A 19,343-nucleotide genomic window follows, 5' to 3' on the forward strand; every position below is an offset into this window, starting at 1 on the left:
AGGTGGCTTCACGGTTTATGCAAAATGAATGCCAAGTCCTTACAATGAATACAGGCTTTACTTCCTGATATTTTCACAGCTTATCTTTTACTATTCTCCTCCTTCAATGTGATCCAGTCACTGTGGGTACCACTTTAGAGCCTTGGCATTTGCAGATCTCCATACCTGAAATACTATTTCCCCACTTATCTCCATGCTCATTACCTTCCCTCCTTCAAGTCTTTGCTTAAATGCTATCTTCTCAGTGAGATCTTTCCTGATCAGGCTATTCAAAACTGTAAAACTCCACTCTGTCACTCCTATCCTCCTTTTCTGCTTTATTTTTCTATGTAGCACTTATCATCACCTAACATAATATGTATTTTACTTATCTAACTGTCCCTCCTTATGCCCCAACTATAAATTCCATGAGGGAAGAGTATCCCCAGTGTACAGGTACTCAATAAATATCTGGAAAATGACTACATAAATACATGCCAGAGATTATTCTACCCACCATTCTACTCAAGGAATACATGGCCAGTTAGTACATTTGTTTAATAGCAATAATTTCAACAACTAATGATGAGCTGTTTTACATTTGGTACTCTCAAGGCCACGTGAACCTTCGTGGAAAAAGTGCTTGACATTTATACACTTAAATTTTATTTATGTGTAGGGTGTTAGGTAAAGCTCTAAATTTATCTTTAAAAAATTAACAGATAATTATCACAGCTCAATTTGAATAATTTACACTATGATACTGTGATATACAGGTTGAGTATCCCTAGTCCAAAAATCTGAAATGCTCCAAAATACAAAGCTTCCTGTGTGCCAACATGACATTCAATGGTAATGGTCATTGGGGTGTTTCATATTTCAGATTTCCCGATTAGGGATGTTGAACCGATACGTGTAACGCAAATATTCTAAACTCAAAACAAATCCAAAGTCCAAAACACTTCTGGTCCCAAGCATTGCAGATAAGGGATACTCAACCTGTATAAAGAAATATGTAGGCTGGGTACGGTGGCTCATGCCTGTAATCCCAGCACTTTGGGAGGCCAAGGCAGGCAGATCACTTGAGGTCAGGAGTTCAAGATCTGCCTGGCCAACAGGGCAAAACCCCGTCTCTACTAAAAATACAAAAAGTAGCCAGGCGTGGTGGTGGGTGCCTGTAATCCCAGCTACCTGGAAAGCTGAGGTGGAAGAATCGCTTGAGCCGGGGAAACAGAGGTTGCAGTGAGCTGAGATGGTGCCACTGCACTCCAGCCTGGGCGACAGTGACACTCCATCTCAAAAAAAAAAAAAAAGAAAAAAAATGTATTTAGTCTCTGTCCTCAATTCCTGACACATAACTAGGAATCCCTTGGAATTTCCTAGGTGACAAGTGTGTCTTTTTCTAATGAGGCAACTCTTGGTGGGCTTCTGGATGTAGGCTGGTCACCAGAAAGATAAAGCCACGAACAGAAGCTTAGAACCTTCAGCCCCACCAACCTATCCCTCATCCTCTGGGAAGGGAAGCAGGACTAGAGATTGAGTTTCTTATACCCATGTGATGAAGTCTCCATAAAATTCCCTGAACCACAGGTTTCAGAGAGCTCCCAGGTTGAGGAACACATCCATATCCTGGGAAAGTCTGGAAAGAAACTCCTGCACTCTGGACTCTTCCAGACCTCGCCCCGTATTTTGCTAATCATCTGCACCTTCTGTAGAATCCTTTATAATACATGGGTAAACCTAAGTGCTTCCCTGAGTTTCATGAGCCATCCTAGCAAATAACTGAACCAAGAAAGGGGTCCTGAGAACCTCAATTTACAGCTAGTTGGTCAAAAGTACAGGGCACAACCTAAGACTTGCAAATGGCTTATGAAGTGGAGGGCAGTCCTGTACGACTGAGCCCCTAACTATGGGTCCTACACTAATTTTTGGTTAGTGTCAGAATTGAACTGAATTGTAGGGTGTGGGGAAAAAACCCACACATCTGGTGCAGAAGTGTTCTGTGCTGTGTTGAGTTTGAGAACAGCAAAAACAAGTTTGGTTTTTCCAATCTCTTAAAATACCCCACACTTAATTAAACTGCCACTTTTATAGTAAGTTCTCATGTACATTTAGATCCGTTCCTGGTTTCTACATTCTGCTCCTCTCATCTTCTATACCAGTATCACATTTATTTTAAATCAACAACTTTACAGTATACTTCAACATGTGGTAGACAAAAATCTTATTTACAACTTTGCTTTTCAAAGATCTCCTTGGGTTTTCTGGCACATTTATTCTTCAAGATGAAGTTCAGAATCAACTTATAAACTTACCTGTTGAGACTCTCATTGTATCAAATGTATGTATTAACTTAGAAAGGACTGACTTTTTTTTGTTGTTTTTTTGCAGACAGAGTCTCACTCTGACACTCAGGCTGGAGTGTGGTGGCACAATCACGGCTCACTACATCCTCTACCTCCCCAGGCTCAGGTGATTCTCTCACCTCAGTTTCCTGAGTCTATAGATGCGTATCACTAGGCCTGGCTAATTTTTGTATTTTTTGTAGAGATGGGGTTTTGCCATGTTGCTCAGGCTGGTCTCCAACTGCTGGACTCAAGCAATCACTTGCCTTGGCCACCCACAGTGCTGGGATTACATGCATGAGCCACTGCACCTGGTCTGACATGTTAATAATAATATGTCAATAATGTTAACATATTAATAATGTTAATAATGACATTAACTTTATGTTTCTAGGAACATATCACTTGTCTCCATTTCTTCAGGTCTTGATTTTATATTCTTCAGTAAAATTTTATCATATTTTAATAAGTTGGGTATTTTAAAATTTTCTTTTTACTTCCATGTGTATCTTTCCCATCTCTATATAAATAAAAACTTTCTGAGTGAATTTTTATAAAAGATCGTTTCCTCATCTCATATCAAATGGTAGGGCTATCAGATAATCTTTGAAGGCTTTTTAGCTCAAAAATGCCACAACTTTCCACTAATATTCCAAAAGCAACAGTCTCTAAAAAATCACCTAAATAATGTGCACATTTACGTGTAAAGGATTAAAATTACACACACCAAGGACAGTCAACTGGTTTCATCATAAACATCAACTTTAGTCCATCAAAAATAGCTGCCAAGAATGGCCAATTGAGAATATCCAAGCTCAAGGGAAAAGAATACCATGATGAATTACTGGTGTCATAAGGGAGAAAATAAAAAATGGTGGCACAAGTACCAAGTCCTTGTCATACATAAGATTCACCAAACTATTAACAGTAGTTATTTACAGAATTAGGAATAATGGCAAGAAGGTTTTTATTTTCAACATTATACACTTCTACATTGTTTGCATTTTTTAAAAACAAGCAACTATTACTTTCAAGATCAGCAAAAAAAAAAAAAAACCAAAAACCAAAAAACAAAACCCAGATACTTTAAATTTGTGAAAAACATTGCAACTTCATCATGACTACTTAATAAAGTATAGTTCTATTTCATTACCTGCTATAAACTTATTTCCCTGATAATTTTTTTAAATAAAATTCTCACAAGCTTTTTTTGTTTTTGTTTTTGGGGGGGGGGCGGGGGGCAGAGTCTAGCTCTGTCTCCCAGGCTGGAGTGCAGTGGCACCATCTCAGCTCACTGTAACCTTTGCCTCCCAGGTTCCAGCAATTCTCCTGCCTCAGACTCCCTAGTAGCTGGGATTACAGGCATGCACCACCATGCCTAGATAATTTTTCTATTTTTAGGAGAAACGGGGCTTCCTCATGTTGGCCAGGCTGGTCTCCAACTCCTGATCTCAGGTGATCTACCCACCTCAGCCTCCCCAAAGTGCTCAGATTACAGGAGTGAGCCACCACAGATGGCCTACAATTTAAGTTTTAAAAATATATTTTTTAAACCACTTACTTATCTGGATTAAGTATTCTTTAAATATTATTTCCAATATTTATGCCATAATACTATATTAATACTCTTTTCTAATCATCAGAAAAACATGAATATAAACTAAGAATTTTATAGGAAAAGGGAGTTTTAGCACTTTTAACACTTACAATTCAATTTCAACCATGCCTCTGGAACATCCTCTCTTCACAAAAAAACCAACCTAAGACATAAAAAAGAAAGTGAGCTGTGTAATGACATTCCCAGGTTAACAATCCGAGATTTAGCAGTCATTATTATTTGTCAAATTAAGATTTTTTCAGGTACCACTTATATATGCACTGCTGTCACTTTCTAAGGTATCCCTCCCAGATCTGGGTTCCTCCATTGTTCCCTCCCACAAATAACAACAATAATAATATTAGGTAAAATTTATTGAACTCCTATGCCTCTTACAAACTTCGTGACAAAGCCATTTGAAAAAGGATTTGAACCCAGGAAATCTGGCTCCACAGCCTGTGTACTTGGACACTATATTAAACGCCCAGAGAGAAGAGAAAATGCCTGTGGGAAAACACGTCCTATAGTATAACCACTGAGCACTCAAACCTTCTTATTGCCATTGAAGACTTCCTACAGTTGCGCAGGTGAAATATTAACAACCACGCTAATATTACCTATCCTCTTAATGATATAATTGCCACCAAGCATCTTTTTAAAAGGAGCAATACAATTGAAATTTACATGACAAAGTAGACATATCTGTGCCAGTTTCTATATGCTTATGAGTCTAAGCCCGAAAACAAAGTCTGAGCCTAAAAAAATCAGACTGGATCTTAAATCAGTCTATAAATAAGTGATAAATATTAAAAAAGGTAGAAAATACACCTCGCAAGTAACCTTTTTAATAGTGATGACAGTGATGACAACAGTTAGCATTTATCAAGCATTTACTATATACTGTTGTGCTAAGCACTAAACATGTATTTTCTCATTTAACACTCATAAGCAACCTTGAGGTATACATTCATTTTATAGATGATAAAGCTGAGTCCCAGAAAGATGAAGGAAAAAAAAAAAAAGCCTTATCTTGTAACCACCGGCTATAGCCTAATGCTTGAAAGTACAGATTTTAACACCTACTATCTAGGTTCAAATCTCAACTCCATCACATACAAGTTGTTAGACATTGGACAGTTGCTTAACCTGCCTGTTTCCTCACAGGGAAACAAGGACATCTATGTAGGAATGCTATCTGCCTGTTAGCTTGCAAGAATTAAAATACTTGGTACCAATGAGGAGGAAAAAAAAAAGTCAGGAGGTAGTTCTTATCATAAAGTATCCATACAGATGGTGTAGAGTATGTTTTTGTTACATTTTTATATTAGCATTTAAACAAAAATAAATTACATATTCTTGCTGAGAACTTGGGCATCCCATAAATACATTGGCGCACTCAAAGGGCTGCAACCTGTCATCTAGGAAACACTGCACTCCACAGCCTCCTTAAAAATCTTATCACTCAAAGATGAGATGTGTTTTCATGACAAAAATCAACATGAAAAAGTTAGTAAAAATTGTTATAGCCAATTCATTCCTATTGTACAGCCCCTGGAGTACAATCCAACAGACCATTACAAAGAGATAGGGATTAAATGATCTGACAATTAAAAAACTATATATCAATATTCATAAAAATCTCAGTTGGTCCTTGGATGCTATCTGTTCCAACTCTCCCATCTTTGAAATGAAGAAAAACTGAAGTTCAGATAATTACTCAAGGTCACAAGATTAGTTATTAACAGAGAAAAGTATCTTCTACCTAATAAATGTCTCCCATATAGCACTAAACACACACATACACATTTTAAATAATTTATAATCTTAAGGGGAATTTGCTTCCATTTTGTAACCGTCCATTAAATTTTAATTTTTTGTTATTATTTCTATCTTAATAGCATTGTGGTCAGGATATGGTCTATGTGGTGTCCATTTCTTGAAATTTTTTGATACTTGCTTTATGACTCAGTACACAATTAACTTTTAGAAATGTTAACTTGTGCTTGAAAAGAATGCAGAGTCTCCAATTGTTGAGTGTACTTTTTATAATATAGCCATTAGTTCAAGCTTAACTTTATTGTTCAAATCTTTTGTAGTCTAATTTTTTTAATCTGATTGATCTACTATTATTGATAGCTCTCCCAGTACAATTATGCATATGTCAACTGCTTGTTAGCATTCCGCAGATTTTGCCTATACATTTTGGAGCTAGATTATAAAGTGAGTTGGGAACTGAATTATCTTCTAGTGAATTAAAACTTCCATCAGTGTTTAATGACCACTATTATCTCTAAAAAGACTTTTTGCTCTAAAGTCTGTCTTGCCTAGTATTAATCCAGCTACACCTACTTTCTTTTGTATATTTGCCTGGCATGTATTTTTTTTCATCCTTTCACTCTTAACTTTTCTGTAACACTTTATTTTAGATATGCTTATTAAAAACAAAAGAGAACTAAACATTGTTTCATTTCTCCATTCTAACAGACTTTATAATGAGTTTAGATCATTTATAATTAGTGTGATTATATCTGCACATATTTCTACCATCTCATTTTGTGATTTTTATTTTATTTTTCTTGAGACAGAGTCTCGCTCTTGTGGCCCAGGCTGGAGTGCAACAGTGTGATCTTGGCTCACTATAACCTCCGCCTCCTGGGTTCAAGCAATTCTCCCGCCTCAGCCTCCCGAGTAGCTGGGATTACAGGCACCCGCCACCATGCCTGGCTAATTTTTGCAGTTTTAATAGAGACAGGATTTCACCATATTGGCCAGATCCTGACCATGGCCTCACAAAGTGCTGGGATTACAGGCGTGAGCTACCACACCCAGCCAACGTTTTGTCATTTTTAATGATCTCATTTTTTGTATCTGTTTCTTATCTCCTCCTCCTCCTCCTTTCTCAAGACTCCCTCCCTGTTCGGGCAGTATTTTTCCGTCACCCACTCTCATGAATATGATTAAGTGCCCTACACAGGTGTACCATTTTTATCTTTTACACTGTATTTTTACTGTACCTTTTCTATATTTAGAGATATTTACGTAAGTACAATGTAGGCCATTGTGTTACAACTGTCCACAGTATTCAGTACAGTAACATGCTCTACAGGAGTGTAGTCTAGGAGCAATAGGCTACACCATATAGCCTAAGTGGATAGTAGGCTATACCATCTAGGTTTGTGTAAGTACTCTCTATTATGCTCACACAATGACAAAATTGTCTAAAGATGCATTTTCTCAGAATATATCTCCATCATTAAGCAACATATGACTGGATTTTGTTTCTGCCCTTTCTAAATTTACTCTACGGTTCCACAAGCCAAGTGCTGCATTTAAAAAAAAAAAGGCATATTACATAATTTCTAGCATTTTAGGTGTAAGGGACTTGGAGAATCCTCTAGTATTATCGTCCAAAATACTTCTAGAAATGAAAATCTCCTTCCAGCTTCTTTACCTGCCAAATTTATTCCTTACATTCACGCACTATTAAGTTTGCTATGCCCAAGGAATTGAGGTGTAGAAATTGATGTTACTAAAAGCAATTAATAGTTATGAATTTTCTTAAAAAATAATTATGTTAACTCACCTTATCCGCTCGTCCCATGAAAGCAGGTTTCCCAGCTAAACCAAGGCAAATGGCACACACAATGCTCGACTTCCCTGTTCCATTGGCTCCAATGATCATATTCAAGTGGGGTCCAGGAGATACTTCACAAATATCATATGTTCTGAATTATAAAGAGATGAAATTACTACGGAGAGATACAAAACCACTTTTCCTTGCTTTACATTATTTATGAGATTCCTCAAATTCCTTTAAAAACTAGCTAATCGCCGGGCACGGTGGCTCAAGCCTGTAATCCCAGCACTTTGGGAGGCCGAGACGGGCGGATCACGAGGTCAGGAGATCGAGACTATCCTGGCTAATACGGTGAAACCCCGTCTCTACTAAAAAATACCAAAAAACTAGCCGGGCAAGGTGGCGGGCGCCTGTAGTCCCAGCTACTCGGGAGGCTGAGGCAGGAGAATGGCGTAAACCCGGGAGGCGGAGCTTGCAGTGAGCTGAGATCCGGCCACTGCACTCTGCCTGGGCGACAGAGCGAGACTCCGTCTCCAAAAAAAAAAAAAAACTAGCTAATCTTGCAAATTTAATTTTTAATAGGTTTTTAATAAACAACTTTAGAAAGAAAATCTACCAATAGAAGAAATGAAAAGGCAGTAATGCATAACTAAAGAATATAATTTCATATAGTTTCTTCAAAAGTTTGCTGAAAAAAGTGAAGTTTGATACTTTGTTCTTTTTTAATAATTACAAAACACTGGACACGATATCAAAGATATTACACAAAATAACTTTAAAACAAATTTTATAGGAGAGGCCATGGCTTACCTTAAATCTGAATTTTACATTCATATTTCTTTTAAATTATAATGCTTAATGGTTATTCATATTTTAATATTTCAAACAATCTAAGCAAATTTTTAATTACAAAACTGAAGATATATCTCAACCCAAAGGTTTCATTTTATTAACTTTTAAAAATTATTTTCCAAGCCAGGTACCATGGTATGTGCCTATAGTCCCAGCTATGAGGGAGGCTGAGGCCAGAGGACCAGTTGAGCCTAGGAGGTCAAGGCCAGCCTAGGTATCACAGAGACACACCGCCCTACAAAACAAACAAAAGTTGAAAGTTGTCTAGTACTCTAATTACAGTTAGCATCTAATCTTTATTAGTTACTAGTGACAATTATGACAAAATGTGAAACAAACTCTGACTCAGACATTCTTTTAACTCGCCTTTGAATACTCTTAATTTGAACCCATAAAAAGTGTCCTTTGTCCACAGCATTTCAGTTAGCTCTCAGGAAGCTGCCAACTAATTCCTCATGAATAAATGCTTAGCCTGCTATTCACCTGCTAGGTATATAAATAACTTAACCAAGCGCACATTAATATTTTAAGAAATTAATGATTTTGAAATGTCAGGTGGTAATCAAAATACAGGTGGAAAAGAAGTATTTTCTGGCAGGTTTGCTAATCCCACACCTCTACACAGCATGTGCTATATCTTTTTAGCCATTTTGTTCTGCTAGCACCTGGGTCCCAAAAGAGCTCTTTATAATGGTTACAATAAAACCAGTTTGGGAACTTCAGAAATGTAGAAAATTACCTGACATAGAACTTCTTACTTTCAACACATGAAGTCCCATTCTTTTAACACTTGGATTTCCTGTTGTGAAATCTCTGTGTGAATGTTATACTAAAACAATGATGTAACTGGTATTTAAGAAAACTGAACAGGAAAAAGCATGAGAATTTCTGGCCTATAAGATATGCATCAATATTATAAATAGGGAGAGTAGCCAAAAACAAAGCTCCTGTATTTCTTTTTTTTTTTTTGGCGGGGTTGGGCGGGGGGATTTTTCTTGCCTTCAACTACCCAAATCAAGCCTCTGCACTGTTTAAAATCGTTCTTCTGACTCTATGATGTATTTATTGGGAATTCCCTTATTATGAGCTTCCTTTCCTCTGAGCTCCCTCTGAAAGAGCTATTGGTAAAGACCCACCTTCTTATCATTCCATACACTTCACAAGGTATCTCATGTATTCTCTATGGCCTCAATGATTCCTTCTTTCTCCAAGTCTTTGAATACTATCTACATGCTGAAAGTAGTCCAGATGACCTCTATGTGCAATGATCACCTCAATAACGCTATTTGAATGTCCCACAACAGTCAACTTAAACTTAACGCATTTAAAACTAAACCCACCATCTTTCCCATCCAAAATCACTCTTGCGGTCTCTTAGTGAATGGTATTATCATTGACACCATTGCCCAAATCAGAAACCTTGGCACTAGTTTTGCATCATCTTTGGTTCTTTTATTGCTTTTGACTCCACCCAAACCACCACTCCATCATCCAATCAATCACTAAGTAATGCTGGTAGAACTGTAAATCTGATGTCACTTGTTAAAAAAGAAAAATTAAAGAAAAAGGAGGACCTATCTAGCCGAGTTTCACCTTTTTCTACTTTTTATCTCCCTTCCCTATTTTCTACTCAGACCTCTAAATTCTACCTATAATGTACTTCTTTCAGTTTTGTGACTGTAATTCCTTATTTCTCTTAAGTCTTTGTGCGTGTTATTCCTTCAGCCTCCAAGTCTCTCCCTCCACTCCCAACTCCATTTGACTTGGTTCACTCACTACTCTCTTCCAGGACATTTAAATTATCTGACTACCCCTCTTATTTCCTTGCTAATTCTCCAAGCCCACCTTTCTCTACCTCTTGCCTAAAACTCAAAGGCCCCTCATTAAAATAAACAATAATATCTCACCAACCTCTGCACTTCCAGCTACTTTTTCTTTCTTCTCTTTACATCCAAGTTTTACTTTCTCACCCTCATTCATTCTTCTATGGCCTGCAAAGTTTTCTGCTTCTACCGCTTCATTAAAAGGTCAAAGATTCCCCAATTGCTAAATACAGTGGGCTCTTTTCAACCCCACTATCTGACTTCAATGTAGCAGGTGATATTTTTGAAACATTCTTTTTCCTTGGCTTCTCTGATAATTGTCTCCCATTGTTTTCATCTTACCTCCCTGAATAGTTCCTTCTGGCTTTGAGTCCTTCCTCGTTTCACACTTAAAAGCAGGCATTCTCCCAAGACCCTGTACATGGTCTTCTAGTCCTTCAGTTTATAATTCCTATTGAGCAATCATAACCAGTTCCGCAACTTCATCAATCACCTGTATGCATGACTCCCAAATCTCTCATCCGTTCATACTTTCCTCTAAGCTCCAGACTCTTATATTCTGCCTATAGAACATCTCTCTTAGATACTCCAAAGGAAACTTCAAATCACAGGATCTAAGAGGCATTTATTATTCTCCTCAAACTGCTCTCTCTTCTGAATAGCATCTGACCAATTAGCTAAGGCAAACACTTGGGAAAAATGCTGCATTCCTCCCTTTCCTCCATGCCTCAATTATTCTCTAGCTGGATCCTGTCAAATCTCATTCCTTCACACTCTGATCATCTCTTGCCTTTGTATTGTCTTTTTGCTTCCAATCTTGCACCCTTTCTAAATCATCCTCCACAGTGCTTCCAGAATAACATAAAACACATGCCATTCCCTGCTGAAAAAACACCGTGGCTGCCTACAGGATGATGCTGGAACTTCTTAGCATAGTAAACATACAGGTCTCTCAATGGTTGCTTACTCTCTGTCCAAATACTCACTCACATCCTATACTCTTGCCTTACTAAAACACTTGACACTTTCTAAATATACCAAACTATTTCAGACAGTTCCTTCTGTCTTCAATGCTCTTCACTTCTTTTAAGACTTTCCTATCTTCTTAGGCGGGTGCAGTGGCTCATGCCTGTAATCCCGGCACTTTGGGAGGCCGAGGTGAGTTGCTTGAGCCCAGAAGTTCGAGACTAGCCTGGGCAACATGGTGACACCCCATCTCTACAAAAAATTTTTAAAACATTAGCCAGGTATGGTATGCGCCTATAGTCCCAGCTACTTGAAAGGCTGAGGTAGGAGGATCACTTGGGAAGCGGAGGTACAGGCTTCACTGAGCCCTGATCATGCCACTGAGCTCCAGCGTGGGCAACAGAGCAAGAACAAAGACTTTCATATCTTCTTTACAAAGCCCTTTCTCATACTCGTGGACAAAACTAACCACTTCATCCTTTGTGAAGGATCCTGATATATATGTTGTTATGGTACCTAACTCATTTGATTACATTTATCTTTCCTGATCTGGATTCAAATAGCAATGCAACTACTTAACAGCTGTGTAAAACTGGGCAAAACAACCTACTGAGCTTCTTTCAGCAATGGAAATTATCAAGATAGAGTTGTTATGAAGAAAGAATGAGCGCACTGTGTACCTGGCACACAACAGGTGCTTGAAAACAAAAAAGGTAGTATTGTTAAAATACAATTCTGTTATCCTTATGCCACTATGTGCAAGTTTAAAAAAGACTTCCGGCGGGACACGGTGGCTCACGCCTATAATCCCAGCACCACGGGAGGCCGAGGCATGCAGATCCCCTGAGGTCAAAAGTTCCAGATCAGCCTGGTCAGCATGGTGAAACCCCGTGTCTACTAAAAATACAAAAAAAAAAAAAAAAAAAAAAAAAAAAAAAAAAATAGCTGGGCCTGGTGGGGGGTGCCAGTAATCCCAGCTACTCGGTAAGCTGAGGCAGGAGAATCGCTTGAAACTGGTTGGCGGAGGTTGCAGTGGGCCGAGATTGCGCCACTATCCTCAAGCCCGGACGACAGTATGAGATTCCGTCTCAAAATCAAAAATTAGCCGCGCGTGGTGGCGCGCACCTGCAGCCCAGCTACTTGGGAGGCTGACCCAGGAGCCTGACACCGAGAGGCGGAAGTTGCAGCGGGCCGAGGTAGCGCCACAGCACTCCATCCAGCGTGGGCGACAAGAGCGAAACTCCGTCTCAAAAAAAAAAAAAAAAAAAAAAAGACGACTTGGAACAGATTCACTGTGAGGTGCTAGGCAAATACATGATATATTTAAAACTTACTACATTCTAAAGTGATAACTAGTTGTCTGAAGGAGAGAGGGAGGAACCAGGGAAGAAAGCTGGGTTTAGAGGGGTCAAGGGTTTGTAGGGAGATCCAACAATTGCCAGTAAGGTTTAATTTTTTTGTACCTGTAACCTCCCATCCCAAACAACCTTTACCGTCTTATCTACTCCTCTGTGGCAAATGCCTACCCTAAGAGTCTGCCACAGCATCACTACCACGCCGAATTAACTGTTGCCTCCTCGTAAATTCCCGGGGACAATACTTCTGTGAATTACAGACCAGGGCCGCTATGGATCGCGACTCCCAGCGGGCAGAGACCTACTCCCTCGTACAACCACTACCTGCTACAAGACGCTTTTGGAAAACCTTGCCGGACTAAATTTAAAAAACACATCACGTAAGGCACACATCTACATCGTACACGTCAATCTCCACAGCCTTCGTAGAAAAATCCTCATGGGAACCCCGGCACGAATTCAAGGCCAGACCCACAAGCCAGGTACACACCCACACGCCCACGCCCGCGCGCAGCCGGCGCCCCGGGGCCTGCTGGACCGCACGCCTCCACGCCCGCGGCGCGGCCTCCCGGCCACTCACAGGAAGTTCTCCATCGAGATACGGACGATAGAGCCCTCCACGAAAGGCCCGGACGACTGCACCAGCGGCAGCTGCGGGGCCGGATTCTTCCTCTTGCTCGGGACCTCCGACGAAGGGTCTCTCGGGAGAGCTCTCTTGGAAGCCTGGGGGCTTGGAGTTGACGTCTTCTTGCTTGAAGTCGCCATCCTGGCTTCCTCAGCGCCCCACAGCGACTTCCGTTCCCACCGTCCGGCAGCCCAGGCGCCCAAGCGCCCCAGCGCCCCAGCGCCCGGCTCCCGCGCGAACTACCGCGAACTGCTCCCGCGCGCTCGCTCCCGCGATCTCGCGCCGCGCCTGCGCAGTTCAGGTCCGGCAGCGTCAGCGGGCCCACCCAGCGCCCTCTGCTCTCCGCCTCGCAGAACTGGGGCCCGACTGAGCGCAGAGCAGCAGACGGGACTGAGTGGGGACCTCGGGGGACGTGGCAACGGGAGTTTCTTCTCTGTATATTTCAGCATTCAGATCCTTTTTTGTTTTTTTCACTCAGGAAAAGATGTCAGTTGCATTTAGTATTTTGAAAGCCACTTTATTGCCTCCCGAGCCTCAGTCATGTGTGGTAGGAGGCTGCTGTGGGGAGCACCTGGGGCATCCAGGGCGGCCAAGGCCAGGGGTACGTTAGGCCCTGCTTGCTCCCACGCCTTCCAGGTGCCCGCCTGAGAGCTCCCGGGCACGCCCATCCTTGGCTTTTCCTCCTCTTGGTTTTCTTCCCCGTTGCTTCAAATCAGGTCCCTGTCTCAAAAACCCCGAAAAAGAAATACTCTCAAATGACTCTGCCCGACGCTCCGTGAAGGCATCGTGCTAGGCGTTCTCAAACTCGTGAAACCACTACACTGCACAGGTTATCCTCATTGCTTCTCTGCTCCTTGCCTCCTAATTCTCTGGTTAAACTTCCGCCCCCGAGGTTTCTAGAAATCCCTGAGCTAGAATGCGTAGCCTTCATTAACAGGGTGGTTCTGCTTCCATCTGCTCACATTCATCTAGTAAGCCCTCGCATTAAAGAGGAGGCGGCGCACCGAGGCCTGCCTAGATCTTCTTTCCTTCAACTAATAATGAGTGTCTAACCTACAAGAAACTGGAACCGTGGCAGTTTAGGAGCCTGCCAAGGTTGCATCCCTGGGAACTTATTTTCTATTGTGGGAGACAGGAAAAGAACAAGTGAATCAACTGAAATTTAAAAATTCCAACTTAAAGCTGTTGGAACTTTAAATTATTCAGAGCCTTGCGAAGAATGTGGCTACGGGGCCTGAGTCCTATGGCGTACAGCTGCAATGTCTGCCTTGTTTTTTCCTATAAATAATCAGGAAGACCAAACAGAGACAGAGGTAAGACCCCCTCAGATCACTACCCCTCTTCATAGATTAATATAGTTATCCTCCTTGGAATGGAGATATCTATAACTAATCTAATCGCTGTGTTTTCTGCATTGGTCTTGTATTGAAAATGTACTCCTGCGGAACCTTCTCTCTTTCTGCCTACGTAAATCAAACCTTAACTTCACTTTGGAACATTGACCTTATTTGTTTGGAGTTGGTGTTTCCAGGTGGCTGTCCTCAAGCTTTGCGTTAGAATAAACTCTATACTTAATGTTATTTTATAAATTTCACTACTTAAGGTTGACACAACAAATGATTAGGATAATTTCAGACTGTGACAGGTGTTAGGAAGAAAACAAAATGAACCTGATGGGTGGGAGGTACGGAAGGTCTCTTAGAGGTGGTGATGTTTAAGATAAACCCTGAAGGACAAGAGGAAACTGTGACATCTGAGAAAAGAGCACCCCAGGCAAAAGAATTTTGCTGGAACATTCCAGTAAGGACGAAAGCTCTGAGGTGGGAAGGCCCGTGTGGCTGCAGAGCAGTGAACAAGGTTGCATAGCAGAACCTTGTCCATCGTGGAAAAGCCTGAATTTTATTTTTAAAGCAGTGGAAAGCCATTGCATAGTTTTAAGCAGGAGAGGGCCATGATCTGATTAAAGCTTTTAATTTATTTTTTATTTATTTATTTATTTTTTGAGACAGTCTCACCCAGCTTCCCAGGCTGGAGTGCAGTAGTGCCACCTCAGCTCACTGCAACCACTGCCTCCCTGGTTCAAGCGATTCACCTGCCTCAACTTCCTGAATAGTTGGGATTACAGGCACATGCCACCACGTCTGGCTAATTTTTGTATTTTTAGTAGAGACGGGGTTTCACCATTTTGACCAGGCTGGTCTGTAACTCCTGACCTCGAGTGATCCGCCCTCCTCAGCGTCCCGAAGTGCTGGCATTTACAGGCATGAACCACAGTGCCTGGCCTTAAAATTTTAAAATAATCATTCTGGTTGCTGCGTGGAAAATGGATTAGAGGGGACCAAATGTGGAAGTGGAAGGCCACTTAGAAAGCTGTTATAGTAGAATACTGATTCCTGACTCCTACAACAAAGCTCCTTTTCCAGGTCCCTGCTTCTTCCTCTCACACAAGGACTCTGCTCTCTCCAAAAGTTGTAACAGAAAAAAATAGAGTAAGTAAAAAGCATGTGAACTTGTAGTTACTGGAAATTTTCTTAAATGCAAATGAAAATGAGAGACGAAAAGGAAAATCATTGAAAAAATTCAGACTGCAGAAGCAGCCTGCCTGAAAAGTCACAGCAACAGGCAAAAAATAAAACAACCTTGGGAAAACCTCAGGTTGCACCTGGACAGATAAACAGACAGCTTTAAACACAGATAAACAAGCACAGAAGAGTGGGGGAGTCTTGACTTTATACTCATACAATGGGCCCCAGTAAAAACTGTGGGCCTTAATAAGTACATTCCTTTCCCTTTAGCCACACTAAGATAGGGAAGCTAGAAACTTATGCAGGGAGGGTGGGGGGAAGCCTGCAGCTGCAAAAAAATGTCTGGGAACAGACACAGAAACTTAAGCGACACAAAGCAGCACAGAGCAACACAAACTAAAAGCCTGTTTATGTGATCAAGGAATTGGGTAAAGGCTGATAGAAACTCTGCTCTATGCCGATAGCACACCTGGTCCCAACTAAATATTCAGGCCCTAGGAAAATAAGACACCGTCTCCTCACTAGTCCGTTTATAAAAACCCTGACCTTTTTACTACAACTTGGTAGTCCACTCAGACTGCCCTCTCCAATGCGGAGAGGAGTTTTTCTTTCTTTCACTCTAATAACTTTTGCTCCAACCCCACCTTAGTGTCCATGTTGCTTAATTTTCTTGGACGTAAGGACGAAGAACCCAGGGTACTAATTCAGACAATGAGAAACTGCTACGTTAAGGTGCATTGGTGAGACTGCAACAAAAATAATAATTTTTAAACTGTTCAAATGGTGGGCAGTAATGAAAAAACTAAGTGCTCAGGAGAGCACAATACTGTCCTTCACTGCATTGCTAGCATGAATTTTTTGGAAAGTAAAGGTTCTGCTTCAAGAACTAGAAAAGTCAGATTGTTTGATGAAGTAATTACATTTAGGGGAGTCTACCCTGATAAATAAGAATTATAGACATTAGTAATGGGAGCTGAGGGCAGGGAGCTATTCATCATTTTTGTACAATGATCAGCCTTTTTTTTTCCTTCCCTTTTTTGGCAATCAATAGCAACATTTATTTCCTAGATCCCACAGGAGAGGGGTAAGGAGCCAAGAAATCCCACATTATAAGATTTGCAGCCTCTGAAGTAGCTGTGTGAATAGCATGATTAAATAATTTCATGTTTTCTATGTCTTCTTGAGTCAGTTTTAATAGGTTGTGTTTTTCAAGTAATTTGTCCATTTCATCTAAGTTGTCAAATTTATTACATGAAGTTATGTGTTAATATCCATTAATGTTTGTAGCATCTGTGGTGATGCTTCCTCTTTCACACTGATACTGGTAAGTTCATTTCTTCCTCTCATTTCTCAATTAATCTAGTAGAGTTGACGTATGTCATTAATCTTTTTAAAGGAACAACCTGTTGATTTTTGCTATTGTTGGCTTTTGATTTCATAATTTCTACTTTGTAATTAACTTTCTGTTAAAGTTTAATTTGTTCTTTCCCCTCCAGCTTTTTAAAATTTGTTCTTTTCCCCTCAACTTTTTAAAAATTATTTTTTGAATATATATGTTTGTACATATTAATGCGGTACATGTGCAATTTTGTTACATGCATAGGCTATGTAATAATTAACTCAGGGTATTTATAATGTCTATGTGATGGGTCCCTTTCAAATCTTCTAGCTATTTTGAAAAATACAATAGATAATTGTTAACTATAGTCACTCTACTGTGCTATCAAACATTAGAATGTATTCCTTCTATGTGATTATTCTTTAGTGAACTAATCGAATTGTGTTTCTAAACTTGAAATTTGAGAATGAGTTCCTGAACTTGTGATGACTCCACAAATGTAGACGCTCTACAAGTTCTAAAGCTACTCAGTCATGCTGTAACACCATCCTTTTAAAAAGGAAATGTTACTGGTTTTAGCTCTGGTTACCATAGCAACACATAGTTAAATGCAGAAAATTTGGGAAAACACACAGAAAAACAAACACATGCAAAGGAAAAACTTATAATTTCTCTACCCGGACTAATCATTGTTAAAATTTTGGTGTGTATTTTGACATCTTTTTTTCTTGTATACTTGTACATATGGTATGTGCCTTTTGTTTTAAAAAAGGATGATACTGGCCGGGCGCGGTGGCTCAAGCCTGTGATCCCAGCACTTTGGGAGGCCAAGACGGGCAGATCACAAGGTCAGGAGATGAAGACCATCCTGGCTAACACGGTGAAACCCTGTCTCTACTAAAAAATACAAAAAACTAGCCAGGCGAGGTGGCAGGCGCCTGTAGTCCCAGCTACTGGGGAGGCTGAGGCAGGAGAATGGCGTAAACCCGGGAGGCGGAGCTTGCAGTGAGCTGAGATCCGGCCAGTGCACTCCAGCTTGGGCGACAGAGTGAGACTCCGTCTCAAAAAAAAAAAAAAAAAAAAAAGGATGATACCGCACAAATTGTACTATATATACCTCTTTCCCCCACTTAATATATTATGAATAACTTTCCATGCCATTAACTATTTTTCTGTGATGTAGTTTTAAGTAGTCACATAGTATTTCATTAAACAAATGTACCATTCTTGATTTAAATATTTCTCTTTTTTGGATTCTGTATGACCAGAAGTTAGCATGAACCGAAGATGCTCTGGCAAACTATACTAGCTCAGTGCTTTTTAACACTTTGAAAATTTCATGCCCCTGTCAGAGTATACACATTATCTTGCCACATCTCGATTATTTAATTCCACTTTTGCAAACCATCTTGAAAGAGGTGGTTTTAAAAAGGCAGAGAGAGATCTTTGGAAATAAAATATCAATTAACCTGAATTTGATGCTAATTAACGAGTGAGCCACAACAGAGCCAATGCTACTTTTCAGGGCTTAAAGTCAGTCATCAGCTAATAGGCATGGCAAAGCAATTGTATTTAATTTTCTACTGACCAAGGAGTAAGTAAGCAGGGCCATTTTGAGTGACAGCCTTCCAATTCTGCAGGAACTTTAAAAACTGACACAAATAAAAAATTGACAGAAATGGGCAGGGTCAAGGATTATACATATATTTCACCTCACTGTCACAATACACTGTTTTAATACTTTTGGGTTGGGCTGCTCTAAGAAAATACCATAGACTGTGTAGCTTATAAAAATAGAAATTTATTTCTAGCAGTTCTAGAGCTTGAGAAGTCCAAGATCAAGGAACCAGCAGATTTGGTGTCTGGTGAGGGCTTACATCCTCATAGATAGTGCCTTCTCACTGTGTCCTACCATGGGGGAGAGGAAGAGCTCTCGTCTCTGTAGCCTCTTATAAGGGCACTGATCCTATTTATGGGGGCTCTGCCCTCATGACCTAATCACTTCCCAAAGCTCCCACCTCCTAATACCATCATAATGGGGGTTAAGTTTCAACATATAAATTTTGAAGGGACACAAACATTCAGACCATAACAACTATCTTCTATGGTCTCTTTTTTGGCTTCACTCCAAGCTCTTGATAATGGTGCCACAAGAAATTGGAACAAAGATGCATGTAATAGAACCCTGTGAGACCATCGCTAACTGAGGGCATATTACTTTTGCTTTTGGAAAACTCATAAAGTGAATAAGTGAACCCTCATGGCCTGAAAGGGAGGGAAGAAGGCAGATGCTAAAACTCAAGTCCTTGGTACCCCGGACCAAGTCCCATTCCATCCCGCCACCTGCACCTCCCAAACAC

At 40.3% G+C, this 19,343-nt stretch overlaps 1 protein-coding gene and 1 long non-coding RNA gene across 8 annotated transcripts in view; one reads left to right on the forward strand and one right to left on the reverse strand.

The window, feature by feature from the left end:
- The window catches only part of SMC5 (structural maintenance of chromosomes 5), a 120,939-nt gene extending 107,564 nt beyond the window's left edge, over nt 1-13,375 (reverse strand). For all 7 annotated transcript variants that reach the window (XR_012094762.1, XR_012094761.1, XR_012094760.1 and 4 more), the window contains exons 1-3: nt 13,075-13,375; nt 7,505-7,646; nt 4,032-4,084 (exon numbers count right to left, since the gene is read on the reverse strand). Coding sequence is in view for 3 of the 7 variants with exons in the window: in XM_007969457.3 (XP_007967648.1) it covers nt 4,032-4,084; nt 7,505-7,646; nt 13,075-13,259 (380 nt within the window). In the remaining 4 variants the exon portion in view is untranslated. The remainder of the gene's footprint in view (nt 1-4,031; nt 4,085-7,504; nt 7,647-13,074) is intronic.
- A 3-nt stretch (nt 13,376-13,378) lies between these two features.
- LOC140712920 (uncharacterized) overlaps nt 13,379-19,343 on the forward strand; it is a 105,926-nt gene continuing 99,961 nt past the window's right edge. Inside the window, exon 1 of the long non-coding RNA XR_012094764.1 lies at nt 13,379-14,432. This is a non-coding gene — a long non-coding RNA (uncharacterized lncRNA). The remainder of the gene's footprint in view (nt 14,433-19,343) is intronic.

This window comes from Chlorocebus sabaeus, chromosome 12 (assembly GCF_047675955.1).
Source record: "Chlorocebus sabaeus isolate Y175 chromosome 12, mChlSab1.0.hap1, whole genome shotgun sequence".
Classification (NCBI taxonomy): domain Eukaryota; kingdom Metazoa; phylum Chordata; class Mammalia; order Primates; family Cercopithecidae; genus Chlorocebus; species Chlorocebus sabaeus.